At 47.3% G+C, this 22,597-nt stretch overlaps 1 protein-coding gene across 2 annotated transcripts in view; it reads left to right on the top strand.

Moving 5' to 3' along the window:
* RNF31 (ring finger protein 31) overlaps nucleotides 1-22,597 on the top strand; it is a 954,370-nt gene that overhangs the window by 208,619 nt on the left and 723,154 nt on the right. The window contains exons 6-8 of one of the 2 annotated variants that reach the window (XM_085641869.1): nucleotides 17,194-17,253; nucleotides 18,242-18,308; nucleotides 18,980-19,145. In XM_085641869.1, coding sequence (XP_085497995.1) covers nucleotides 17,194-17,253; nucleotides 18,242-18,308; nucleotides 18,980-19,145 — 293 coding nt within the window. Of the gene's footprint in view, nucleotides 1-17,193; nucleotides 17,254-18,214; nucleotides 18,309-18,979; nucleotides 19,146-22,597 lie in introns of both variants that reach the window. The other variant, XM_085641861.1, reaches the window with a different exon arrangement.

The raw sequence follows: 22,597 nt of genomic DNA, 5'->3' as shown, positions 1-22,597 counted from the left end.
TTGGGAATTTCCATTCACTTATGGAAAGAGCGACCAAGAGATTCCTGATCCCCATGGAAACAAAGGAGGATGACTGCTTCCTGTATGACTTTAAGGACCAACCAAGGAAGCAGGTTCGGGCAATCCCAATCATTGATTTCATTTGGAAGGAGGGATTGAGACTGATGGCTACCCCTAATTCTCTTCCAGCAGTGTTACCAAGGCTGGACAAGAAATATAGAGCCCCAAGTAATTCACCAGCATGCCTAATTGGTCAACCTAAGGCGGACTCTGTTATAGCGCAAGCGGCTCAGAGACGGGCTAGAAATCCATCAATGCCCATATCAGCTCCACCTGATAGAGATGGTAGAAGATTGGACGCAATAGGAAAGAAGGTGTCCACGAAGGCAGCAACCACAGTTCGGGCTGCAAACTCCCTGGCGATTTTAGGGAGATAAGACCGCCAGATGTGGTCCGACATCTCTCCTTTCCTCGACATGTTACCGGAGCCTTCAAAATCCGAGGCCATAAAGATCCTGCAGGAAGGAGAGTATGCATCAGCGGAGATCATTGATGCAGCAGTGGATGTGGCATCAACTGGGTTCAGGCAGTTGACAGGAGCTTAAGTGCTGAGAAGGCAGGGTTGGCTGAAGTCAACATCTTTTCGCCAGGAGGTGCAGTCTAAAATCATAGACATGCCATTTGATGGTGAATCCTTGTTCGGTGCACATGTGGATGAAGCACTACAGGCGATTAAGAAGGATACGGAGACGGCAAGGTCCCTGGGTAGTCTGCAATTTAAAAAATCTACCTTCCGTGGAGCCAGAGGACGTGGATCCTTCTCTAGCAGGGGAGGTTATAACCAACAGCGTTCCTTTCAGACCTCTCAATCTGGCCAAAGATCTCAGAATTATCGCCAGCAATATTACGGACAGCGAAATCAACCATATTCGCAGTCTCGTAGGAAACAGTCCTTTCGCGGACGAGAGTCCGGTAAGAAGCAATGAGTTCAGCCACCTGCCACCATCTCTACCGTTACCACGTACAAGAATTGGAGGTCAAATATCCCACTTCTATTCAAATTGGTCCAAGATTACCACAGACAAGTGGGTATTAGATATAATATCCAGAGGCCATGCTCTGGAATTCACGAAAATTCCGCCAAATTCTCCTCCCAAGGGCCCACCCCCTGCTCATCTCAAAGAGCTTTTTTCCCAAATAAATTTGATGATTCAAAAAGGAGCAATCGAAAAAGTCCCTCTCCTACAGACGGGAACGGGCTTTTATTCAAGGTTTTTCCTCATCCGGAAAAAATAAGGAGAGTGGCGTCCAATTCTCGACCTCCGCGCTCTCAACACATTTTTAAAGAAAATGTCTTTCCGGATGTTGACGCTCCAAGAAATTCTGCAGTTGCTTTCGATGGGAGATTACATGGCCACCCTCGACCTGCAGGACGCTTATTTTCATGTACCAATCCTACCCGGGCACAGAAAATTTCTACGGTTCAGAGTGGCTGGCAGGGATTTTCAATTCAGAGTCCCCCCATTTGGACTCCGTTCCGCACCCAGAGTCTTCACAAAGGTCATAGCGCCAGTGACTGCGCATCTCCGTCTGCAAGGAGTTCAAATATTCCCGTACCGGGACGACTGCCTTATCAAGGCGAGTTCCGCCAAGGTAGCATCCAAGCATGTTCAAAAATGCCTCTTACTCTTCCAGTCCCTGGGTCTGTCAACAAATCTGGAGAAATCACATCTAGCTCCTTCGCAAAGAAGAACGTTCCTAGGAGCGACATTGGACACGGATCTGGCCAAAGCCTTTGTGTCAAAAGAAAGGCAAATCAAGATATGCAATCTTGCGCGCTCACTACTTTCAAAAGAGTGCGTTTCAGTTCGTATGTACAAATCCTTCCTAGGGATGATTTTGTCTTGCATTCATCTCATTCCCAACTGTCGGTACAGAATGAGACCGTTGCAGGAGGAGCTCAATCTGCAATAGCTTCAGACCACAGGATCATTCGAGGATATCATTCACATCACCTCGCAAATGCGGGACGCCTTTCAATGGTGGGGTCAGATGAAACACTTGAAAGAGGGTTGTCCATTTCTGGTCGAAATGCCGGATTTCACAGTCACCACAGATGCATCCCTCGAGGGTTGGGGAGCGCACCTTCAAGGAATGACAGTCAAGGGCAGGTGGACTCTAGAACAGAGAAAGTGGCATATCAACCTGCTAGAATTGCGAGCCATATTCTTGGCTCTAAAATCCATCCAGGCCATCATCCGAGGAGCATGCATACTTGTAAGAACAGACAATACAACAAGTATGCATTACTTGAACAAACAAGGCGGGACGAGGTCAGCCCTCCTATCTCAGCAAGCGCAAGAGATTTGGGATTGGGCGATTCGCCACAAGATCAACCTCAAAGCCATTCACGTCCCAGGAATCACAAATCTTCTGGCGGATTCCCTCAGCAGAACCACAACGTCGAATCACGAATGGGAGTTACACCAACCATTCCTAGACAGAGTATTTCACGAATGGGGTCATCCCATCTAGACCTCTTTGCAACCATCCAGAACCGCAAATGCCCATTCTTCGCAAGTTGGGCTCCCCACAAGGACTCGCTGGGAAATGCCTTTTCGACGAATTGGTCGCAAATATATGCTTACGCCTTTCCACCGATCCCGTTGGTTCCACGAGTTCTGCGCAAGATCAAACAACAGCCTTGCCGCATGATTTTAATTGCTCCCAGGTGGCCCCGCCAGTACTGGTTCACAGAACTTCTCCTCCTCTCGGAGGCCGAGCCCATACAGTTTCGACCAATTCCACATCTTCTGACCCTTCAGAAAGGTCAAATTTGTCATCCGGACCCAGCATCGCTGAGATTAGCGGCATGGCTCCTCAACAGCTTGAACAATTTGCACACCTAGATATCCCTCCAGACTGCCAAGAGGTTTTGGCCAATGCTCGAGCACCAGCAACTGTTAAAACCTACAAACTAAAGTGGAAGAGGTTTTGCATGTGGTGTCAATCCGTTAATCTCCATCCGATCCACGCAAAACCGGAACAAATTCTGCCTTTCTTTCTACAGTTGGCGAGGTCTGGTCTTTCCCACTCTACTTTGAAGGTGTTCTTAGCTGCAATTTCAAGGTTTCGGCAGGATGGTATTACCTCTCTCTATTCCAATAGAGTCATCCAACAATTCTTTAAGGGGTTATTTAGGATGTTCCAGGCTATTCGGCGTCCACCTCCTTCTTGGCACCTTAATATAGTGCTTTCACAACTAATGCGGCATCCTTTCGAGCCCATCCACAAGGCGGATATAAAGTTCCTTTCTTGGAAGGTTTCTTTATTATTGGCTCTAACTTCTACAAGAAGGGTCAGTGATCTCCAAGCGTTCACTGTTCATCCGCCCTTTCTGCAATTCACATCTGATTCTGTGGTGCTGCGCACTAATCCAAAATTTATGCCAAAGGTCCCGACGGATTTCCATCTTAATGAACCCATAGTTTTGAAAACTTTCTTCCCAAATCCGCAAACAGCTGCAGAAAGGGCCTTGCATTCCCTAGACATCAAAAGATGTCTGAAGTTTTACTTACAGCGGACAGCACCACTGCGCAAATCGGACCAGCTCCTGGTAGCATATGGCAAACCACGTCAAGGCCATTCAGTATCAAAGCCAACCATAGCTCGCTGGATCTCGGCTGCAATTTGTTTATGCCATGATCAAGCTGGAAGACCATTGCAAGCGACCCCAAGAGCACACTCTACGAGAGCAATCTCTTCATCTACAGCTCTTTTTGCCGGTGTGCCTCTTCACCAGATCTGTAAAGCGGCAACATGGTCCAGCTGCCATACGTTTACCAGACACTACTGTTTGGAAGCTGCAAGTGATGCGGATGGATCAGTGGGACAAGCTGTCCTACGTAATCTTTTCAAATAAGGTGAGCCTCTGTTCTCCCTCCTCCGCTATGCTTTTATAAGACGCTTTTTTCCATACTATTTGTGGCTTGAAATTGTTTTACATATGTTGAAGCACACATGTATTTCTCTATGGTTATACTGTTTCATAATGTATATGGTCTATGATACAAAATAGCGTCTTATGAGCATAAGGTTATGTACTGCTATCTACTCTGATTCAGGCATGTGAATCTATGAAAGACACCCCAAATACTGGAGAAGAACAATAGTTACTTACCTGTAATCTGTGGTTCTCCAGTATTGGTGTCTTTCATAGATTCACATGCAACCCGCCCACCTCCCCTCAGAGGCTTTTTAGGCTATTATGTATTGCTTCACTCCTGTGCGAGAAAATCTGACAGCCTGAGCCTCTGAGGAGAACATTCTGGTGGGTGCTGTCGCCTGATTGGCTGCAGTTTGGACTGGATATAATGACAGTGATAGTCATAGCTGTGGAAGTTTTTTCCCTTGTAGCTTAGGCTACTTTACTTCCTGGTTCAGGTTACCAGGGTTTTTTGGTTGTTATATGCATAATTATTGCTTTTTTGTGTACCGTGGCACTCCCACTCCGACGACGGGGAATGATTCAGGCATGTGAATCTATGAAAGACACCAATACTGGAGAACCACAGATTACAGGTAAGTAACTATTGTTCTTACACATTAGTTTGTAAGGGGTCAGGTGATGGATTTGCGGATGTGGAAGGGGGGTGGAGCACGAACGGTTTAAAAGTGAGGGTTTTCACACGGGGGACAAACAATTGCCTGTAGCATATGTGATTGGAGTAAAGCAAGAATAGTTGAATCGAGGAGGGGAAGAGAACACGATTTTATCGACGGTTGCAAGATGATGTTATAGAAAATGTCGTTTGAGAGAAACTTTGAAAGGTTGATATGAGAGGGAAAGTGGGATGTTATATGTATCACTTCAAAGTCATTTTGCTTTAATTTAGTCGCTTTTGAATTGCGTTTCTGGGAGAGTGATGAATACGAACAACAGGGTTTGAAGATTTAGTACATGGGGTTTGTAGCTTTATTCATTTTGATTTTTGTTGTCACTTAATAATTAGAATTTTTTTTAGCATAAAATGATATATGCAGAAGATGCTATTGTAATAGATGTTGGTACTATCTAAAAATGACGCATTTTTTGCAATTGTCAATTTACAGTTACCCCTGACGAAGGGCTAGACATCATCCCAAAATGCATTGTGTTCTGAATAAAGAAATGCTGCTCTGAACTACTAAGTGTATTTGGATCGTATTTTCTGGAGAAGTCCGGATGTGCGCACGTTAATATGAGAAGTTTCCAAAATACAGAACTTTATATATGTGGATTGGACAAGTGGGATGAAGTAATTTGGATGAACATTATGGGAAGAATTTTGAGCAAGGATAAATGTTTAAAAAATAGGTCGGATCTGGTTTCCATTAAATGCAGTGCGTTTGGTAGTGGAGCGTGTATCACGCGCTCCCCACATGTTTTGTGTTTGTCAAAGTGCATTCAGGGCTAAGCACATCCCAGTTCCGCAAGCAATTCGTAAAGTTTGTTGAAAATGGACTACATAAAATGGATTACAATTTGCGAAATACGGTGTGCATACCACCTCTTTCATCGTAAGGTCAGACCAGACCAGATCTGGAGGCTGTGATTGCAGACCTGGTGGTGATTCATCCATATGAATTTGGAGTGGCATTGTGGGCAGTACTGGAAAGGTACCCTTTCCATTAATGTATGTGCATTGTTGTTGACTAAGACTTTGAGGCGAGGTGCGCTGAACTCCCGTAAGGACCCGCAACCCTGGCAGTGAGGCGTCGAACGGAGGCCGGTTTTAGGAGAACGCCTTCTGGAAAACAAAACTGCACATGTGTTGCTGAATCAAGTTTCTTCTGTTTCTACAGGAGTGGAAACTACCGCTTGGGTCCGAAGAAAAGGCTGGAAGTCGTGAACACCTTGCCCTGTTGGTACACGTCCAAACCTGATTGCAGAAATAACACAATCTTATATCGAGTCAATGCCCATTCGCATTACCAGCTAAGGAAGGAGTCACTATACTTTGTAACTTGAAAGACTCTTTCGGAGAGAATCACCATGCACATGTCCAAGCTCAACACTAGATGGAAGGAGATTGCAGAGCTTGTGTATCTACAGAACCATATGATATAAACAGCCTTTTTTTATTTTTTATTTTTTTTTATTTTTGAAAGACCTTTATTGAGAGAAAAAACAAATACAAATCAACAAAGAGCCCTGGGGGCTCACACATACGGTACATTACAACTTACTGAAAGCACAGAGGATACATTACAGAAGGACTGAGGTCTAGTTTTAAAAGTTTTCCTTGTAGGATAGACATAAGCAGGATATCGTAGCACAACAAGTCAATACTGGTGTTGGACAATCAGGATAGATAATCTTATAGCAGAAGAAAACACCAGAGTCGCTGCGTGGCACCCAGAAAGGAACGTCTAAACCCCAGGGAAGGAAAAAGGACAAAGAATAGAAGGCCCATAGAACAAAAAGGAAAAACAAAAAAGAAAGCAACCCCACCCCCCAAGTACCCCCCACCCTGCACCCCTGCAGCTGGCTACGGCCTGTCCCCCCCTAGCAGTGTGCCTGTCGCCCAAGAAAAGGAGTCCCGAAATATAGAAAGTAAGAAAAAGATAGAAACCTAAGACTCTCATAAAATTGAGAAAGGTGGGGAGGAGCCCACTATTCGTCCCCCAGCTCCGCCATCTCGCACCAATAATAGCAACAGTAGTCTGACACCCAATAATAATAACATGCCCAATATGACGAGAAAACTGGGGTCACAGCAGCAGCGCGCAGGGTAAGTAAGGCAGCAACACCCAACCGAAACATCCAAAATATCAACAAGGAATCTTCAAGCCATGATTGATAAGCGTAAGCCCCCGCAATAGTCTTCTAGCACCACCGATACATGTCCCGGTCACTCAGAGAAACCTAGGTCCCCGGCTGCCCCACTCGCCAGAACGGTGCAAAACATTTATCAACGGAGGAGGGCCAACCCATGATAACAAAAATAATCGACAGGAGTGTATCCGGCCATCGCTTCCCGGACCCCTATGCAAACCATACCCAAAGTCCAGCTTCCTCGTCAGTCCAGCACAGTCCCAGGAATGTAGTGACCGGTATCAAGGCAAGAAAAAGACAAACTCAACCCTGACCCCTACGTTCCAGTGCGCCAGCAAAGTGCAGTTGCGGCGTAGCCCCGTAGAGTAGGAAGAGCATCCGATGTGACCACCTAGAGAGATGGCAACAGCCAGTAATCGCCATCCAAAGCAGGACAGTGTTATCCCCAAGAGTGCAGTACGGGCAGGCGTACAGTGATAGCCCACCGAAATTAGGCAACTCACTCCCGGGCAACATGTTCAAAGTAAGCAGAGCAATCTTGTCAGCAGCACCCGCTGGCGGTGGTAGTCCTGGCATCCGACGGCGAACTTCTAGTTTCCGTCCAAATATAGAATGCACTGTGTCCTCCATAGTTGCGACAGTCCGAGCGGCGGTGATGTTAAGTGCACTCACAGTCAGTTCCTCTACGTCTCCCCGGAGAGGCTGCACACGACTGCCGAGTCCTGGGCTCGGCGATCCGCTCCGCGCACAGCCGCCCGTCCGGTCAGCCAAGGAGAGATCGGGCACAGCGTCGTCCAACCGGCGCTCCAGGTCACGGGCGTTGGAACAAAAAGCAGCTCGCATAGCAGCCAAAGCTTCCAGGACGTCGCCGATGCTCACGGGCATAACGTGAGAGGAAGAGATGCCAGCTCCCTGTCCCCGGAATCCGCAAGCGTATGGCGACCCTCGAGCCCAGTCTTTAGCATACATGTCCAGGCGTTGTTTAGTAGGTCAGCTCCCAGAAAGACAGGGCCAAACCACGGGGACAGGGCAGCAACCTCTAGTCCAGCGCCACGCACAGGGACAGCACAGTGACGGTCCAACCAGGCGCCGTGTATAAGCGCCGATCACTCAATACAAATGGCCCCTTCCATTACACTACGTAGCGAGAAATCAAAGAGAAACTTCCAAAAAGGGGGGATACATTTGTTGCATCGGTGGTAGTAAAGCAACGTAGCGGCGAGACTCCAAAAGAAACTGTTGCGCCACTTCTGAGGATCTCGGTGGTTTGTCGTGTCTCGCCGGCGGTTTCAGATTCTCATGTAATGGCCGCTGCTGTTGCCTTCCAGCCGGACGCTGCCGAGAACAAAGGACCGGACCCACTCAGCAGCCGTCTGCAGGAGTTCAGGGCATTTCTTCATTCCCGGTGCAGGAGGAACGACGGGGAGCCTACCATCGGATGCAGCGTCGCCTCCCAGACCCGTTACCGCACAACAGGCACGATTCCGCAATCAGGAGAAGAAGCGGTACGGGAGGGAAGCGGACGAGTCGGCGGAGCCGAGGGCTCAGGCGGCCATCTCTGTTGCAGGCTAGGCTCCTCCCATAAACAGCCTTTTTAACATGGGTAAGTATTGCACCAGATTTTCTGTATGCGACAGCCGAGCCCGCACTGTCTTCGGGCCCTGGTAAGCAGTGTTCAAAGCCTTCGGAGCCAACATGGCTCCCTCCTTTGGGCACAAATCAAGCTTGTCCGTCGAGTCCAAAGATCTTACACAAACTTTGGGTCACTTTGAAGCGGAGGGGCTCCTCGGCGCTGGCACTGAAGCCCCCATCAGCATCGAACACCATGTAGGCCCCAAAACGCATCCTCGACTTTGAGAACTCCTTTGTCTCGGGGAGTGCAGTTAGCGCCAAAGAAAACACCCTTTACAAACGTCTAAGGAGCTGAAATAACCCAATCGCCAACAGCTGCAGGAGGAGTTAGGTGCATGGTAGCAACACCTCTTCACCCATGTGCTGACAGACAAGCTCTTCATCAAGCTGCCTCCAAAGCCAGCAGAGACTTCGCCATGAAAGTGGAAGCTCACCTTAGAAGACAAAATTGCTTTAGAGTATCCTTCAGCTCCCAAGCACAAGAGATGCAAGGACAAGGGCACCAGCCCTCTCCCTGTTGCACCTCCACCTCCTTCTCTATGACCACTGCCGCCTCCTCCTCCCGGGCCACTGCCGCCTCCTCCTCCCGGGCCACTGCCGCCTCCTCCACGGCCACTGCCGCCTCCTCCACGGCCACTGCCGCCTCCTCCACGGCCACTGCCGCCTCTTCCACGGCCACTGCCGCCTATTCCACGGCCACTGCCGCCTCCACGACCACCATCTCCTCAACTGCTTCACCACCACTAATACCTCTCCTCGTCTATATGCACCAAAGGAATCATCCCACCTCTCTTACGGGGAAAGCAGCCCACTTCATCCTGGCAATCCTTACGAAGCATCCTACAAATGTCAGTTCACCCACATTACAGACTTTCAAATCCAAGAGATGTACTGGCTTACTATATGTTCTCACATGTCTCATGCTAAACCAATGTTTCCCAAAATGTGGGTCAGTCACAAGCCGGTTTTTGGTAAGTCAGGAAAGTCAGAGCAATTAATAAAGATGCCTTTAAATTCTGTGTTTATCACATTTGCTGGTGCTTCAAAGACAGAGGTCAAATGTCAGACTATGTATTCGGACAAATTGCTGGTTATTCTCCTAACTTGGGGATTGATGTTTACTTATCTTTACTTGACTGCAAAGTGAGAGAAGTGTTTAAATTTAATTATTCGATAATCTTGATGAAGTACAGGGATTGTGAAAGGAAAGGCAACACAAAACATAATGCTAATACCCGTAAATGAACTGTATGCATTCAGCAGTTAGGAAAGCAAAAATGTATCACTTTTAATTTGTCGGGTTCATATGTCTTTATTTCGTTTTAATATCATAAAAGACAGTACAACAAAGGAGCAATAATACATGCATACATTACATTACATTACATTAAAAAGATTAAAAACCCACCTATATTCAATACAGTTCATCATTAAGAAAGCATTAAACAATATTTTATAGACTTAATGTATGAAAACCCTTACAAAAAAGAAAACAATCAGGATACCTGGAGATGTCTGGCTCTGATAACCCAAGCCCACCCAAGGAACTTTGCAACACCTATTACCACAGTCTCCGAGGTATTAGTTTGCAAAGTCCACAAAGCCTCTGAGCTCCCTCTCATTTTCAGCCTTTGACAAATAGGCCTAATCCATCTATGTCTAGGGGCATGATAAGCAGGGCATGCAAAAAAGAAGTGTCCCACACTCTCCTTGTGGTCACTACACCATGGACAAGATTCATTTGAACCAGACCATTTCCTGGAGAAGGACCTTACGGGTAAAGACCCGACTCTAAACTGATGGTATCGTTTTTTGTCCAGACTCTTAGTGATGATGTCCCAATAGTTTTCCAAGAAGAGATCTATTTTATATACCAAAAATCTACCTGTTAGGGTAACAGCATCTGACCGCGCAACGGAAAGAAGTCTGACGGAAGCCCAATAAAGTGCTTTAAAATCTTGTTTAGGGGGGAATACAGAAGAACCCGGGGAAACCCAAAGTTGGCTGAGACCCATATCTTCCAAAATTAGTTTCACCTCACGTAGACAAGGTATGTTCCCAGAACCCAGAAATGATCTAACTTCCGCCAGTTCACTGGCAAAGAGACTGAGATCCGGCGATGTCCAGAGCCGTCTCCACAATGCAACTAACCGATATCGAGCCATCTCATTAATGGACTTACAGCCCATATCTAATAAGAGGGGTTTGATCGGTGTGGATTGGGGAAGTCCTACCAGTTTGCGCATAAATTTATTTTGGACTTTTACCAAGGGGGTCAAATCCATATACCCCCACAAGTCAGCCCCATACAAAATGGCAGAGCTAATTTTGCCCTCATAGATCTTAAGTGCAGGTGTAACCCGTTTAGTTAAAGACGTTTTTTGCTCCTGGATTAGGCAGCCCGAAAGGCGGGCGAATCTTAGTTGAAGAGCTTCAACCTGGGGTTTCCAGCGTAGACGATAATCTAAAGTTACTCCAAGGTAGGTCATAAGTTCCACTTGCTCAAGACTGACGCCATTCATACTAATGTGGCTTTTGATAGGGCGATTTTTCGTTAGGACCATACATTTGGTCTTGCTCACATTAATTTGCAGATTGTTAACTTGACAAAACTCCTCAAACCTATTTATTGCTGTGTGCAGCCCCCTTCGAGTCTTTGAGAGGAGTAAAGTGTCATCTGCAAAGATGAGCATAGGGAATTTAGTCCCACCCAATATGGGTGCATCAGTCGGGGTGTTAACAAAGACCTTCACCACCTGGTCAATAAACAATAGAAAAAGAGTGGGTGCCAGAACGCACCCCTGGCGAACACCTCGCGTTACGGGGAAACTATCCGTCACCTGCCCTTGGGCTCCCCACCTCACCCTGGCAAAGTTGCCCTCGTGCAATCTAATAATAAGTTCAAGGAGATCCAACGGCAAACCTAGGTTGCCCAAGACTGCCCACAGTTTTGCCCTAGGCACAGGATCGAAAGCGGACTTAAGGTACACAAAGGCGGCATAGATGGACCCTCCGCCCAACAGCACCACCTTCCAGTAAATTAGAGTAAATCTGAAAACCTGGTCGATGGTGCTAGTGCCTGATCTGAAGCCAGCCTGTAATGGGGAGAGAATGTTCTGCATCTCCATCCACCCTTGAACTCTAGCAAGGACCATTCTAGCAACAATTTTCTGCAAAGAGTCGATAAGACTAATAGGGCGATAATTCCCCGGGACCGAACGGTCCCCCTTTTTAAAAATGGGAAGAATTTCCGCCCCTTTCCAAGACTCTGGTATCCTAGCCCCCCTCGCTATGGCATTTGCAATCTGAGTTATGTAGGGAATCCAGAGTTGGAGATCATTTTTAAAAAGGTCTGCCGGGATGCAATCCATCCCGGGAGCTTTCCCTGCTTGGACCAAACGTAGGGCTGACTCCGTATCAGCATTCGTAAACACTAATGAATTACCAGGGGAGGTGGGTGGAGATATCCTGTTCCCTGGGACATTATGAGATTCTAGATCAAGATCCTTAAATTGGGTTGAAAAAAAATCCACCCATGCTTCCACAGGGACATAATTTATTGGGGTTTGAGAATCGGGGTTCCTACCCCAATTCACTACTTCCCAGAACTTAACCTGATTTGAGGATAAACAAGCCTCATAGAGGTTAGTCCAATGGTTCTCATCCCACTCCCTCTTTGCCTCCCACTGGGCCTTCTTGTACATTTGGCGAGCTAATTTAATATCACAATTAACCCTGGATTTAATAGCTTTTATTAGCCCATTATGTGCTTCCCTACATTTTTTATTATACCAATTTTTGCGGCAGCCTATAGCTTTCGCTTTTCCTTGCTTTATAGGAAGAGTTAAGAGGGCCTTAAGCTTAGTAAAGCACTGTTCGTGAAGGTTACAAATCTGATTTGATGCCTCCAGGTTGGGGGATAAATTTGATATGGCACTCAGAGTAGATGTAACTTCCAGCGAAATGCCATCTAACAGGGCAGGCTCCGCCACAACCCTACACCATTTAAGCCTCCTATCATTAGTCAAAATGGCCTCTGCAGTAATACACTGGGCTACGGGGGACCTTTTAGGGCCACCTGGAAGCTTAAGCCTTAGAAACAATGGATTATGGCCGCTCTCCGGGCGAACCACAACTTCCATGTCCTCCAAGAGGGACCAATACTCCATTTTAACCAAGATATAATCAATTCGACTTTTGCTAACCCCATTATCAAAAGTCGGGAGGCCAGCCTTATCCAAGGGGGTACGACCATTAGCTGTTCTCAAGCCCCACTCCAGGCACAATCCTGACCAGTGCAATGCTGGCTCTGAACCCTTTTTGATATTATTCAGAGACAACGACGGGATATTCCACACTGCATCCTCATCAGATCCCAGACTCGCACCCTCACATAATAAGGGTTCAAAGGTGCAGTTTAGATCCCCAGCTATAATAATTATTTTGTCTCTCCCAAGCAGTTCAAGGTGCGAGTCCAACTCCTCTATGATTTGCGGTGAACGCCCGCCAGTTCGTCCTCGGGCATAAACATTAATAACAATAATGGCCTGATGGTTCTCCCTACATAACCTAATCCCCAAAATATCCGGGTTATTCACTAAAATTTCTGTCAGGCTATAACTGATAGATTGCCTAACCCAGATTACCAGGCCCCCTGACGCTCGACCTCTTGTACCCTGTATGGCTGGTTTATAGAAATTTAGAAAGCCTGCCCTAAATATTGGATCAGGGGCCCAACTCTCTTGAAAAGCCAAAATATCAAAGGTATCGATAAAATCAGCCCAGTCCTCTGAACCAATCCGCCCCTTCAGCCCAGCAATATTCCATGAGGCCATTTTATGTACCGTATCCTGGCTAGCAGGAACTACCAGATTCAGGGCACTCGGCTCTACACCTATCACCCCACCATCGGAGGAATAGGAGCCACCCATCATGTTGCCATCTACATCACTCGCAATAGCCATCCCCAGCCCCTTCTCGGAGGGTCCACCCTCCTGGCTAATTGGACGAACCATACTGTATACACCAACTACCCCCTTTACATGATTGCTAGGGTGACTCCCTCCACCAGGTACGGGATTAAGTCAATCGATACCCTCCAAACCAGGTAGGGGTTCGAAACGAATACACAGTTGGGGGGAAAAAAGGAGAAAATAGAACCCCGTCTACTGGTAATCTCCCGGCAGTTCTTCGAGATATTAAAGGGTTATTGTGGGGCACACCATGTCTTTTGGGATAAAAATAGCTAAGGCCCAGTGACTGCACGTCTCCCAATCTCCCAAACCTAGCTTCCCTGCGTATGAAATCCACCTACCATGGATCCCTAAAGTTTATGATAACACAATCCCCCTCCAGGTCCTTCGGACAATGACCCACCCAGTTTACTCTTCTCACACTCAGGATCTTCGTGGCAGAGGAGGATGGAAGGGGTCTATTTATGTTTAACCAATAAACAACTTTATTTTTGAGATCCCCGTGGGACTGCGGTAGACTCCCCAAAACTGGAGCTACACCTGTTAGAATGATAGTGTAGGGGGTAGCTTCTAGGGGTAAGTCAGTACTGAGGGGAGCCATCTTTATAACACTCCCCGAAGCACCAAAACTTGGTTTAGACTGTGTAGTTGGTTTATGACCGCCCCTCACAAAATCCTGAGCCAAAGTAACATCGGTATACTTAGAGGTACTTGGCTGGGGCAAAGGTGTGGGTTTAGAACTAGCCTTCATTTGATTCGTAGCCTGGGCAGTGGTAACCGGTTTGGTCATAGTTTCATTATTTAAACTCCCACCCCTAAGGGCCGTGGAACCTGCATTGTTAATGGCAGACCGGGTATTAGTTGGTATGGCAGAGACTAAATGGGGCCGCTTAGCAGTAACAACAGGTCCCTGTGGTTTAGGAATACTAGAGGGAGTTGAAGTAGACGATGCAACCTGAGCATTTACTAACTTATTTAACATTCCAGAGTTAGTATTAACAACATTTTCAAGTGCATCTAATTTAGAATTCACCAGTCTAGTTCTTTCTAGTAGGGGAAGCATAAGGGTTTTTAACAATACTTCCATTTTACCCAAAAGGCCATCGACGTTACTATTGCTTCCAAAGCAGAAATCTAAGATCCTGGGTAGAACATGGGAGGGCGGCAGTGGAGTATTAATGGCCGATGTAGACTGGGGACCAGTGATGGTCTCAGGGATAACAGATGGCTGTGATGTACTATTTATTTTAGGAATTTTTGGAACTCCACCCCTCTGGCGGCCCTTGCTTCTCTTCCTCTTACGGGGCAAATTCCTCTGAGATTCCCCATCGGAGGATGAGTCCAATAGCGGTGGGCTCGCCAATAACACGCTTCCCCCCACCCCTATCATCAACAGAATCTCTGGCATTTAAGTCACTATCGAAGGAATTTGATGACAGGCCCTCAACCTCAGGGTGAACATCCACCGAAACTGTAACCAAGGGAGCATTAGATCTCATAGGAGATATTTGGGGGCTAGCTGCTGAGGCAATAGGGCCTAAGGAAGAGCATTTCCCTGTAATAAGATCGATAGAAAGCCGTTTCTCAGCAAAGGCTATCTCCTTCTCTAGAATTCCTGTTGCTTTTATTAAAAATGCATCCAAGGGACCAGTTACCACCCCACTCGAAGTCTGCAGTTGAACATTTCGCTCCTTTCCTGAACGTAGAGGCATGATTCTAACCGACTGGGAGAAGAAAGAGAAGAAAACGAGAAAAAAAGAAAAAAATATATATATTTTTTTAACTATGTTGAATTTAAGACCAACAAAGATCCACCAAACCTCCCTTATATAAAGTAAACAACAAAAAAAAAAAATAATAAAATAAAAGAAAACAAACCAAGAGAGGTGGCCCAACCCAACCTCGCCCGACCACGGACAGCCACAGACGGGCCCGCCCTTGTCCCGGGCTTCTCCCGGGACGCTCCCACGCAGCGGGGAGGGTGGCCTGTTAAAATAGGGGGAGGTGATGGCTGGGGTGCGGGTCAAGCAGGGAGAGCGGCCCAGGTGTTTCGTGACGGGCTAGCAGGGACTCCTGGGAGATGGAGTCCCTGGTCACAACGCTCGCAGCCCTGCTGCAACAACCGCACACCCCACAGCAGTCTCCAGTGGCCCGACCCCTCCTCCGTCCAAACTCCACAGAGGCAGCCGCTAAGCGAGATGTGGGGCTTTCGGGGACAGCACACAGGCAGCAGCGGAGAACAAATCCACAGAGACCCAGCAGGTAGGCAGCAACAGAGTCCCAATAAGGTTCGGGAGGCAAGGATTTTTAACACCGTAGGTGGGGGGCGGGTCAAGCAGGGAGAGCGGCCCAGGTGTTTCGTGACGGGCTAGTAGGGACTCCTGGGAGATGGAGTCCCTGGTCACAACGCTCGCAGCCCTGCTGCAACAACCGCACACCCCACAGCAGTCTCCAGTGGCCCAACCCCTCCTCCGTCCAAACTCCACAGAGGCAGCCGCTAAGCGAGATGTGGGGCTTTCGGGTACAGCACACAGGCAGCAGCGGAGAACAAATCCACAGAGACCCAGCAGGTAGGCAGCAACAGAGTCCCCTTTAATTTGTAATTCTGAAGTGTGCTGGAAAAAGATTTTAATAGGATCGAAACAAGCCAAGATACTTTACTTGGTGATGCCCAAATGATAAATATTCACAGAAAGCCAATTTCCACACATCATTTGTGTGCCAGTTTTTTCCGTAAAACTGTATGTCTGTGCAAAATTAGTGGGCATATCAATGGAAAATGTGCTGTCTATAAGTGACAAGGTGCCACAACACTATGCTTTAGTTACAGAAAAATCTCCATCTTCAGGTACGTTAAGGTAGATGGGATGTGAAAGTTTGCTGTTGTAAAAAGTGGGTCGTTCTAAATAGTTTGGGAATCACAGCCCAGATCGTATATTTTCAGCTTCGAGATCTGGCTCCTGACATTCTAGAAATTGTTTGTTAAAGTTACCTCAGAAATAAATGGACTTACCAAGAAGTCTAGGTGACCTACACCACACCTGTAATGCTGCAAAATGGATACGGTTAATGCATTGTGTTCTTTTGCGGGTTTCACCTGAGGAAAATTATTCAATATTTACTTACATACAGCAAAGTGGAATAGGCACTTCCAATTGAGTACATTTGGTAAGAAGTTTAAGATGTAATACCAATTAATATGGTTTTTAGTGTGGTTTTGAACCATTACCCAAGGTGGGCCACACAGCCCATCACTCATGCAAATGTTAATGCATCAGGATACAGCTAGTACATTCATGTTAGCAAAGAATACATTCTTTAAGTGGTAGAAAAGAAGAACCGCCGGTACTTGCTTTTAACACAACAAAAACCTGCTGGTTTAAACTCTGAGAAATGAAATGCAAACCGAAGCACAATTAAAACCTGACACAAATGGTAATGTCATAATTCTGGCAGGGAAGACTAAATTGGACTTCAGCAGCAATTAATTATCTTTGCCTTTTAGCAGTAGCTAAACATAATTAACCATTTGTAGGAGGGTGGCTGCAATAGAGCTGCATTAAAGATGCGGGAATACATGTAAAACCATAAAACAAAACCTTGGAAATGAGGTTCGAAAAGCCAGGGCCAGATAGGGAGTTGGGATTTAATCTGCCACATACTGTAGCATCTCTTATTTTTGCTGTCCTATTCTATGGTGATCTGGGAGGTTCCTTTCAATTTCAAAGTGCAGCTCGATTCTCAGCACTCATGATTGTTTTCTCTTTTCAGGGCACACATCCTCACCCAGAGATCTTTCGAGAGCTGCTGCACGAGAGTTCTTTTTCAGAGGTAAAATGGGCCCCGGGAATGCAAATGCGAGAGGCAACAGAGACTTGTGTATTGAAGGAAGAAGTCGTGAAAGAGGATGACCGTGGGAGAGGGTTTGGGCGGATAGCAGTGACATAGGACTTGGAGGAAGATAGTAAATTTAAGTCTTACAGCGATAGGAGTGAGAGAATGAAGCTGGTAAAGAAGAGTAATTACTAGAAGGTGAGATGGACTCGTCGGGTTTGGCAGTAAAAGAGATATTGAACTATATAATGAGTAATAAAAGAGTGTGAATCAAATAGAGCGGTATTGAGAAGGGCAGAACAAGCTGAGTTTTCAAGCAGAGGAGACAAGTAAAGACGTTAAACAGAACCAGTTGATTGGAAATTGTTTAGACTGCCGGCAGGAATCGAGAATGTGCTACACTCTATATTTAAATGTCCTCTAGTATTTCAAAGCCATGTAATATATTTACCTTTGTGCTTGCATGAGCTGTGTGGAAAAAGAGCAAGCTTTAATTGTTCTCTGCCTGCCATTATCTTGGTTGAGTTCTCAAACCAAAGAAGGAAATTTACTTCTGGGAATCACAGAAATGTGCAGGTTCGCTTGCGGCATCTGATCCTGGTGTGCATTAATATGAGTAGGCATTGATTACTACTTTATACTGAATTGATTTTGCTCAAGCCCCAGAAGAACTGAATCCCAGATTTCTCTCTGGTATCACTTTAGAAGGACTGCACATGTTCTAGGTTGTAAACCTGAAACAGTGATTTTTCCACAGAGTGAGTATCCTATCCCTGCTCATCCAAAGGTGTTTAGAATTGTGTCCAAAAAGAGAGCCGTGTTCAGGGGGGGACGCAGCAGAGATAAATGATGGAGTTGGAAGTGGAGAGCCCTAATGAAAGGGGGGGAATCATGGAGGGCAAGGCGTGTAGCTTGACTCTTGACTAATAGACTTGCTCTGTTTCTCTGTACCCTTTAGTCTACTCTTGCTGTGTATCCATTTCAGACTCAAGATAAATCCAGACAGGCTGACCAGCAAATCCTCAGCGATCAACATAACCCTCAGTCTGCAGGTAAAGACCCTCTGATGCCACTGCCGGCCCACTGCACCTCCGCAAATATCAGGTCATGTAGAGAATAATGTAGGAGACCTGGCAGTGATTTTATCCCTAGTGAATGATATGAGAGTGCTGTTAGGAACAGTGAATGGGGCAGTAGCTGCAGGAGACGCCAGAGAAGGATATTGGAGCTGTTGGGAATGGCTTAGAAGCGATGGCTGTAGGAAATGGTGTAGGAATGTAACAGAAGGGAGTGAAGTGCTTGGTTGTATGAGTGTTGCAGAGAGGTACCTAGGAGCTGAAGGAAATGTTATTCGAAAAAAACGTGGAATTCTGGTTATGGGTAAGCTGTTGGGAATGATGTAGTCACAGTGACTGGGGGCTATAATGTAGATATGACTGTGGGATTGCTAGGTGTGGGAGCTGTGGGTGAATAGTGTAGGAACGCTGACTGTAGGGAAACTATTTGGTAGTGTAGGAGCTGCAAACTAGGCAATGGAATATGAGCACTGGAAGTTTTGTATGGAATGGTCACTGATTATATTGAAATGCAGGGGCATTTGGAGTGCTGGTTGTAAGTCATAGGGACAGATGTAGGAACAGTGCGTATTGGGCAGAAATGGAACACATGCTACAAATGGTAGGAGTGATGGCAAAAGCTGTTGGTAAGCTCTTCTCTTCCACAGGTTCCCTGAGCTATTGTGGGCTCTGTGGGGAGCAAGACACCTCAATACATTGTCCCACCTGTCAATTGGCACTCTGCGTTGAGTGTGACGGAAGATTCCACAAGCACCCATCAAGGGCCAACCACCAGAGGGTAAAGGTTGCATCTCCCGGAATTTCGAGCATGAGGTAGTGTTCTTCTTTTTCCTCCCCTCCTCGACAGACCCCTTCCCCTTTGAGCCATAGGAGTCTCTCATGCACTGAAGTGACCTCCCTCTTTTAGAGTAAAAGGAAAATTCAATCTAGATGTTCAACTGTTTTTATACGTTTTTAGCAACCGAGTTGCCGAGCACATTTTGTCATTGTTTTTAATTTTCTTGTGTCTAGAATAATATGTTCGAGGCATATGAGCTGCAGATTACACACTGTGCATAGATCGCCACCTGGTGTTGGGCCCGTATGTTTGCACTTGTTTTTGTCTTGGAAAGTCTTTGGAAGTCACGAGGTTTGTGACTCCTCCTTTGGATCATAGTGCGCATGGGCATTGGCTTCATCCTCAGATTGTTTTTTTCCGCCATCGGACTCGGATGTGTTCTCGCATTCCAGTTCGGAACCGTTAACGGTTTTCTCTTTCGACACCCAATCCTTCCCTTCTCGACGGTATTGTTTCGTTCGCGTTTTCCAATCACACGCGACCCTTCAACTTCGAAGTCTTCGATTCCGCTCGTCGACGAAGGCCTTCGGGCCTACCCGGGCCTCATCTCCGGCTTATGGAAAGGACGCCATTCAAAAAGTGTCCTTGATGTGGGTCGAAGTTTCCCCACACCGACCTACATGAGGTGTGGAACCTCTGCCTCTCACCGGAGCACGAGGCCCGAGACTGTCCAGCTTGCGCCTCCTTCCGCTCCAAAAAGACCATCCAAAGAACAATGGCGCGCTCGTCATCTTCGATCCCCGACGACATCTTTCAAGAGGGCGTCGATGTTTCGGAGCAGGGTCGGGTCAAAGAAGCAGTCATCAGCGCCTCCGAAGCAGATGACTCGGACGTCGAAGACATCACTCCAGCCCAAAGGGCCGTGAGTACAGACGTCGACCCCGACCCACACCCCCGCTTGACACTGTCAAAAAAGGCTTTGGTACCACCTCCACCTTTGGGCCTAGGTGCACGCCGAGACACTGCTTCACATGCCCCGCCTTCGGGCCCGGTAAAGAAGCCTATTAAGCCTTTAGTTGACTCGGGCTTGAGTCAGCCTACCCTTGGTACCGAAAAGCAAACTCAGGCACCGAAGAAGAAGGCGTCCTCGTCCTCATCCACGCCGACCGCTGCTTCCACATCGAAGCACTCGGCGTCGAAGGCTAGCACCAGTTCCTCTGCACCGACAACACCCTCGGAGCCGACTAAAAAACGCCCACCGAAAGGCCCCGATTCTTCCAAGCCAAAGACCTCGGAACCGAAAAAACAGCAACCGGTTCCAACTGATAAAGACACTTCAAAAATACATGGTTCCAAGCCTAGAACCGCTACCGAGTTGACGCCGAAAAAACTTATGGCACCGAAGCCCTCGACTCCGATGGATCTGTCTCCCACAGATGAACTGTTTCGTCCAGATCGTACCCAAAAGACTCTAATGAAGGATCCTAAGACTGGTCATTTAATACTCAGCATCAAGAAAAGACCACTGGAAACGCCTGCGCCCGCACTGCCACCAAAGAAGAGAGACTTTGCTACCTCTCCGTTAAGGATCCTCCCTCCTCCTCCTCCTCCTCCTCCTCCTCCTCCTCCTCCTCCTCCTCCTCCTCCTCCTCCTCCTCCACCACCTCTTCCTCTTCCTCTTCCTCTTCCTCTTCCTCTTCCTCTTCCTCCTCCTCCTCCTCCTCCTCTTCCTCTTCCTCTTCCTCTTCCTTCTCCTCCTCCTCCTCCTCCTCCTCCTCCTCCTCTTCCTCTTCCTCTTCCTCCTTCTCCTCTTCCTCCTTCTCCTCTTCCTCCTTCTCCTCTTCCTCCTTCTCCTCTTCCTCCTTCTCCTCTTCTTCCTCCTCCTCTTCTTCCTCCTCCTCTTCTACCTCCTCCTCCTCTTCCTTCCCTCCCCCCCACCCAATAGATGATGATAACAACACCTCAGATGATGCAGGGGGAGGTGCAGACAATCAACCCCTTGGGGACCCTACCCCTATTGGCTCCCCTGACCCCTGGAATGATTACAGTGTCCCAGATATCCCTTACACCCCACAGGATGATATTTATCCCTCCAGAGGACAATATCTGATTCAACCAGCTCCTTCACAGAGCTGCCCAATACCACGAGGTTGCCGTGCATACAGACCCAGTAGAGGAGGATTTTCTTATGGACACCTTCGATACCACACAAAGGTCCACCTCAACACTGCCCATGCTTAAAGGGGTCATTAAGCACGCACCAGAGATCTTTAAAGACCCAGTTCGAGCTCGAGTCATCAACCCGAGAATAGAAAAGAAGTATAAAGCTGCTCCTACTGAACCAGTATACATTAAGGGCCCCGTACCACTAGACTCCCTAGTAGTCTCTAATGCAAGGAAGAGAGCAAATTCCCAAACATCAGGTGACGCACCACCACCAGACAAGGTATCAATACTCCTAGACGCCTCTGGCAAACGCACAGCGTCATAGGCAGCAAACATTTGGCACATTGCTAATACTCAAGCGCTGCTAGCCAGGTATGACAGGGCACATTATGACGAGCTTCAGTCCATAATGCAGCACCTCCCTGACAAATATAAAAACAGGGCCAGTGAACTCATCCAGGAGGGTAAAACCATCACTAACTCCTCCATCTGGTGTGCCCTAGATGTAGCAGATACCGCCTCAAGGGCAATAAACACCAGTGTCCTTTTGCGCAGGCATGCCTGGTTACGCATATCAGGTTTTAAACCCGAGGTCCAGAGTTCTATACTCAATCAGCCTTTTGATGAGCAACATCTATTTGGCCCCAATATAGACGTATCCCTTGAGAAAATGTAGGATACAGACCCCGCCAAATCTATGGGAGCCTTGCTATCGCAAGCTCCCAGACGGTCCCTTCGTCGCTCATCCTTCAGAAGCACCCATCGAGGCTACTCCTCTGATAGCCCCTCCACCTCTTACAAAGCTCCCGCCCAATCCACCTTTACTAGAGGTTACCAAAGGGGTGGTTACAGGGGGAATAACAGCAATGGCAGAGGCAAAAACAACAACTCCCGCTCTGCCTCCACCCCCACCCCATGACTTCCCTGCACTTCCCCCCGTCCATTCCACTCGGGGGAAGACTCCAGCAATTTCTCCCTGCCTGGACAAACATTACTTCAGACAGGTGGGTCCACCAAATAATTCAATCAGGCGACTGTTTCGAACTAACATCTACCCCCCTAACCATACCACCCAAACACCGTCCAATGTCACAAGAACATTTGTTACTATTAAAGCAGGAGGTAATCTCCCTCCAACAAAAAAGTGCAATAGAACTAGTTCTCCTGCACCAACCAAAGAAGGGAGTTTACTCCCTCTATTTTCTCATACCAAAGAAGGACAGATCTCTAAGGCCCATTTTAGACCTCAGACCCCTAAACCTATACATACACTCAGACCACTTCCATATGGTCACACTCCAGCAGGTCCTCCTTCTGCTTT

The sequence above is a fragment of the Triturus cristatus genome, chromosome 1_1, assembly GCF_964204655.1.
Source record: "Triturus cristatus chromosome 1_1, aTriCri1.1, whole genome shotgun sequence".
Classification (NCBI taxonomy): domain Eukaryota; kingdom Metazoa; phylum Chordata; class Amphibia; order Caudata; family Salamandridae; genus Triturus; species Triturus cristatus.
Note: the sequence above shows the minus strand (reverse complement) of the source record. Positions and strands in the feature narration are given on the sequence as shown.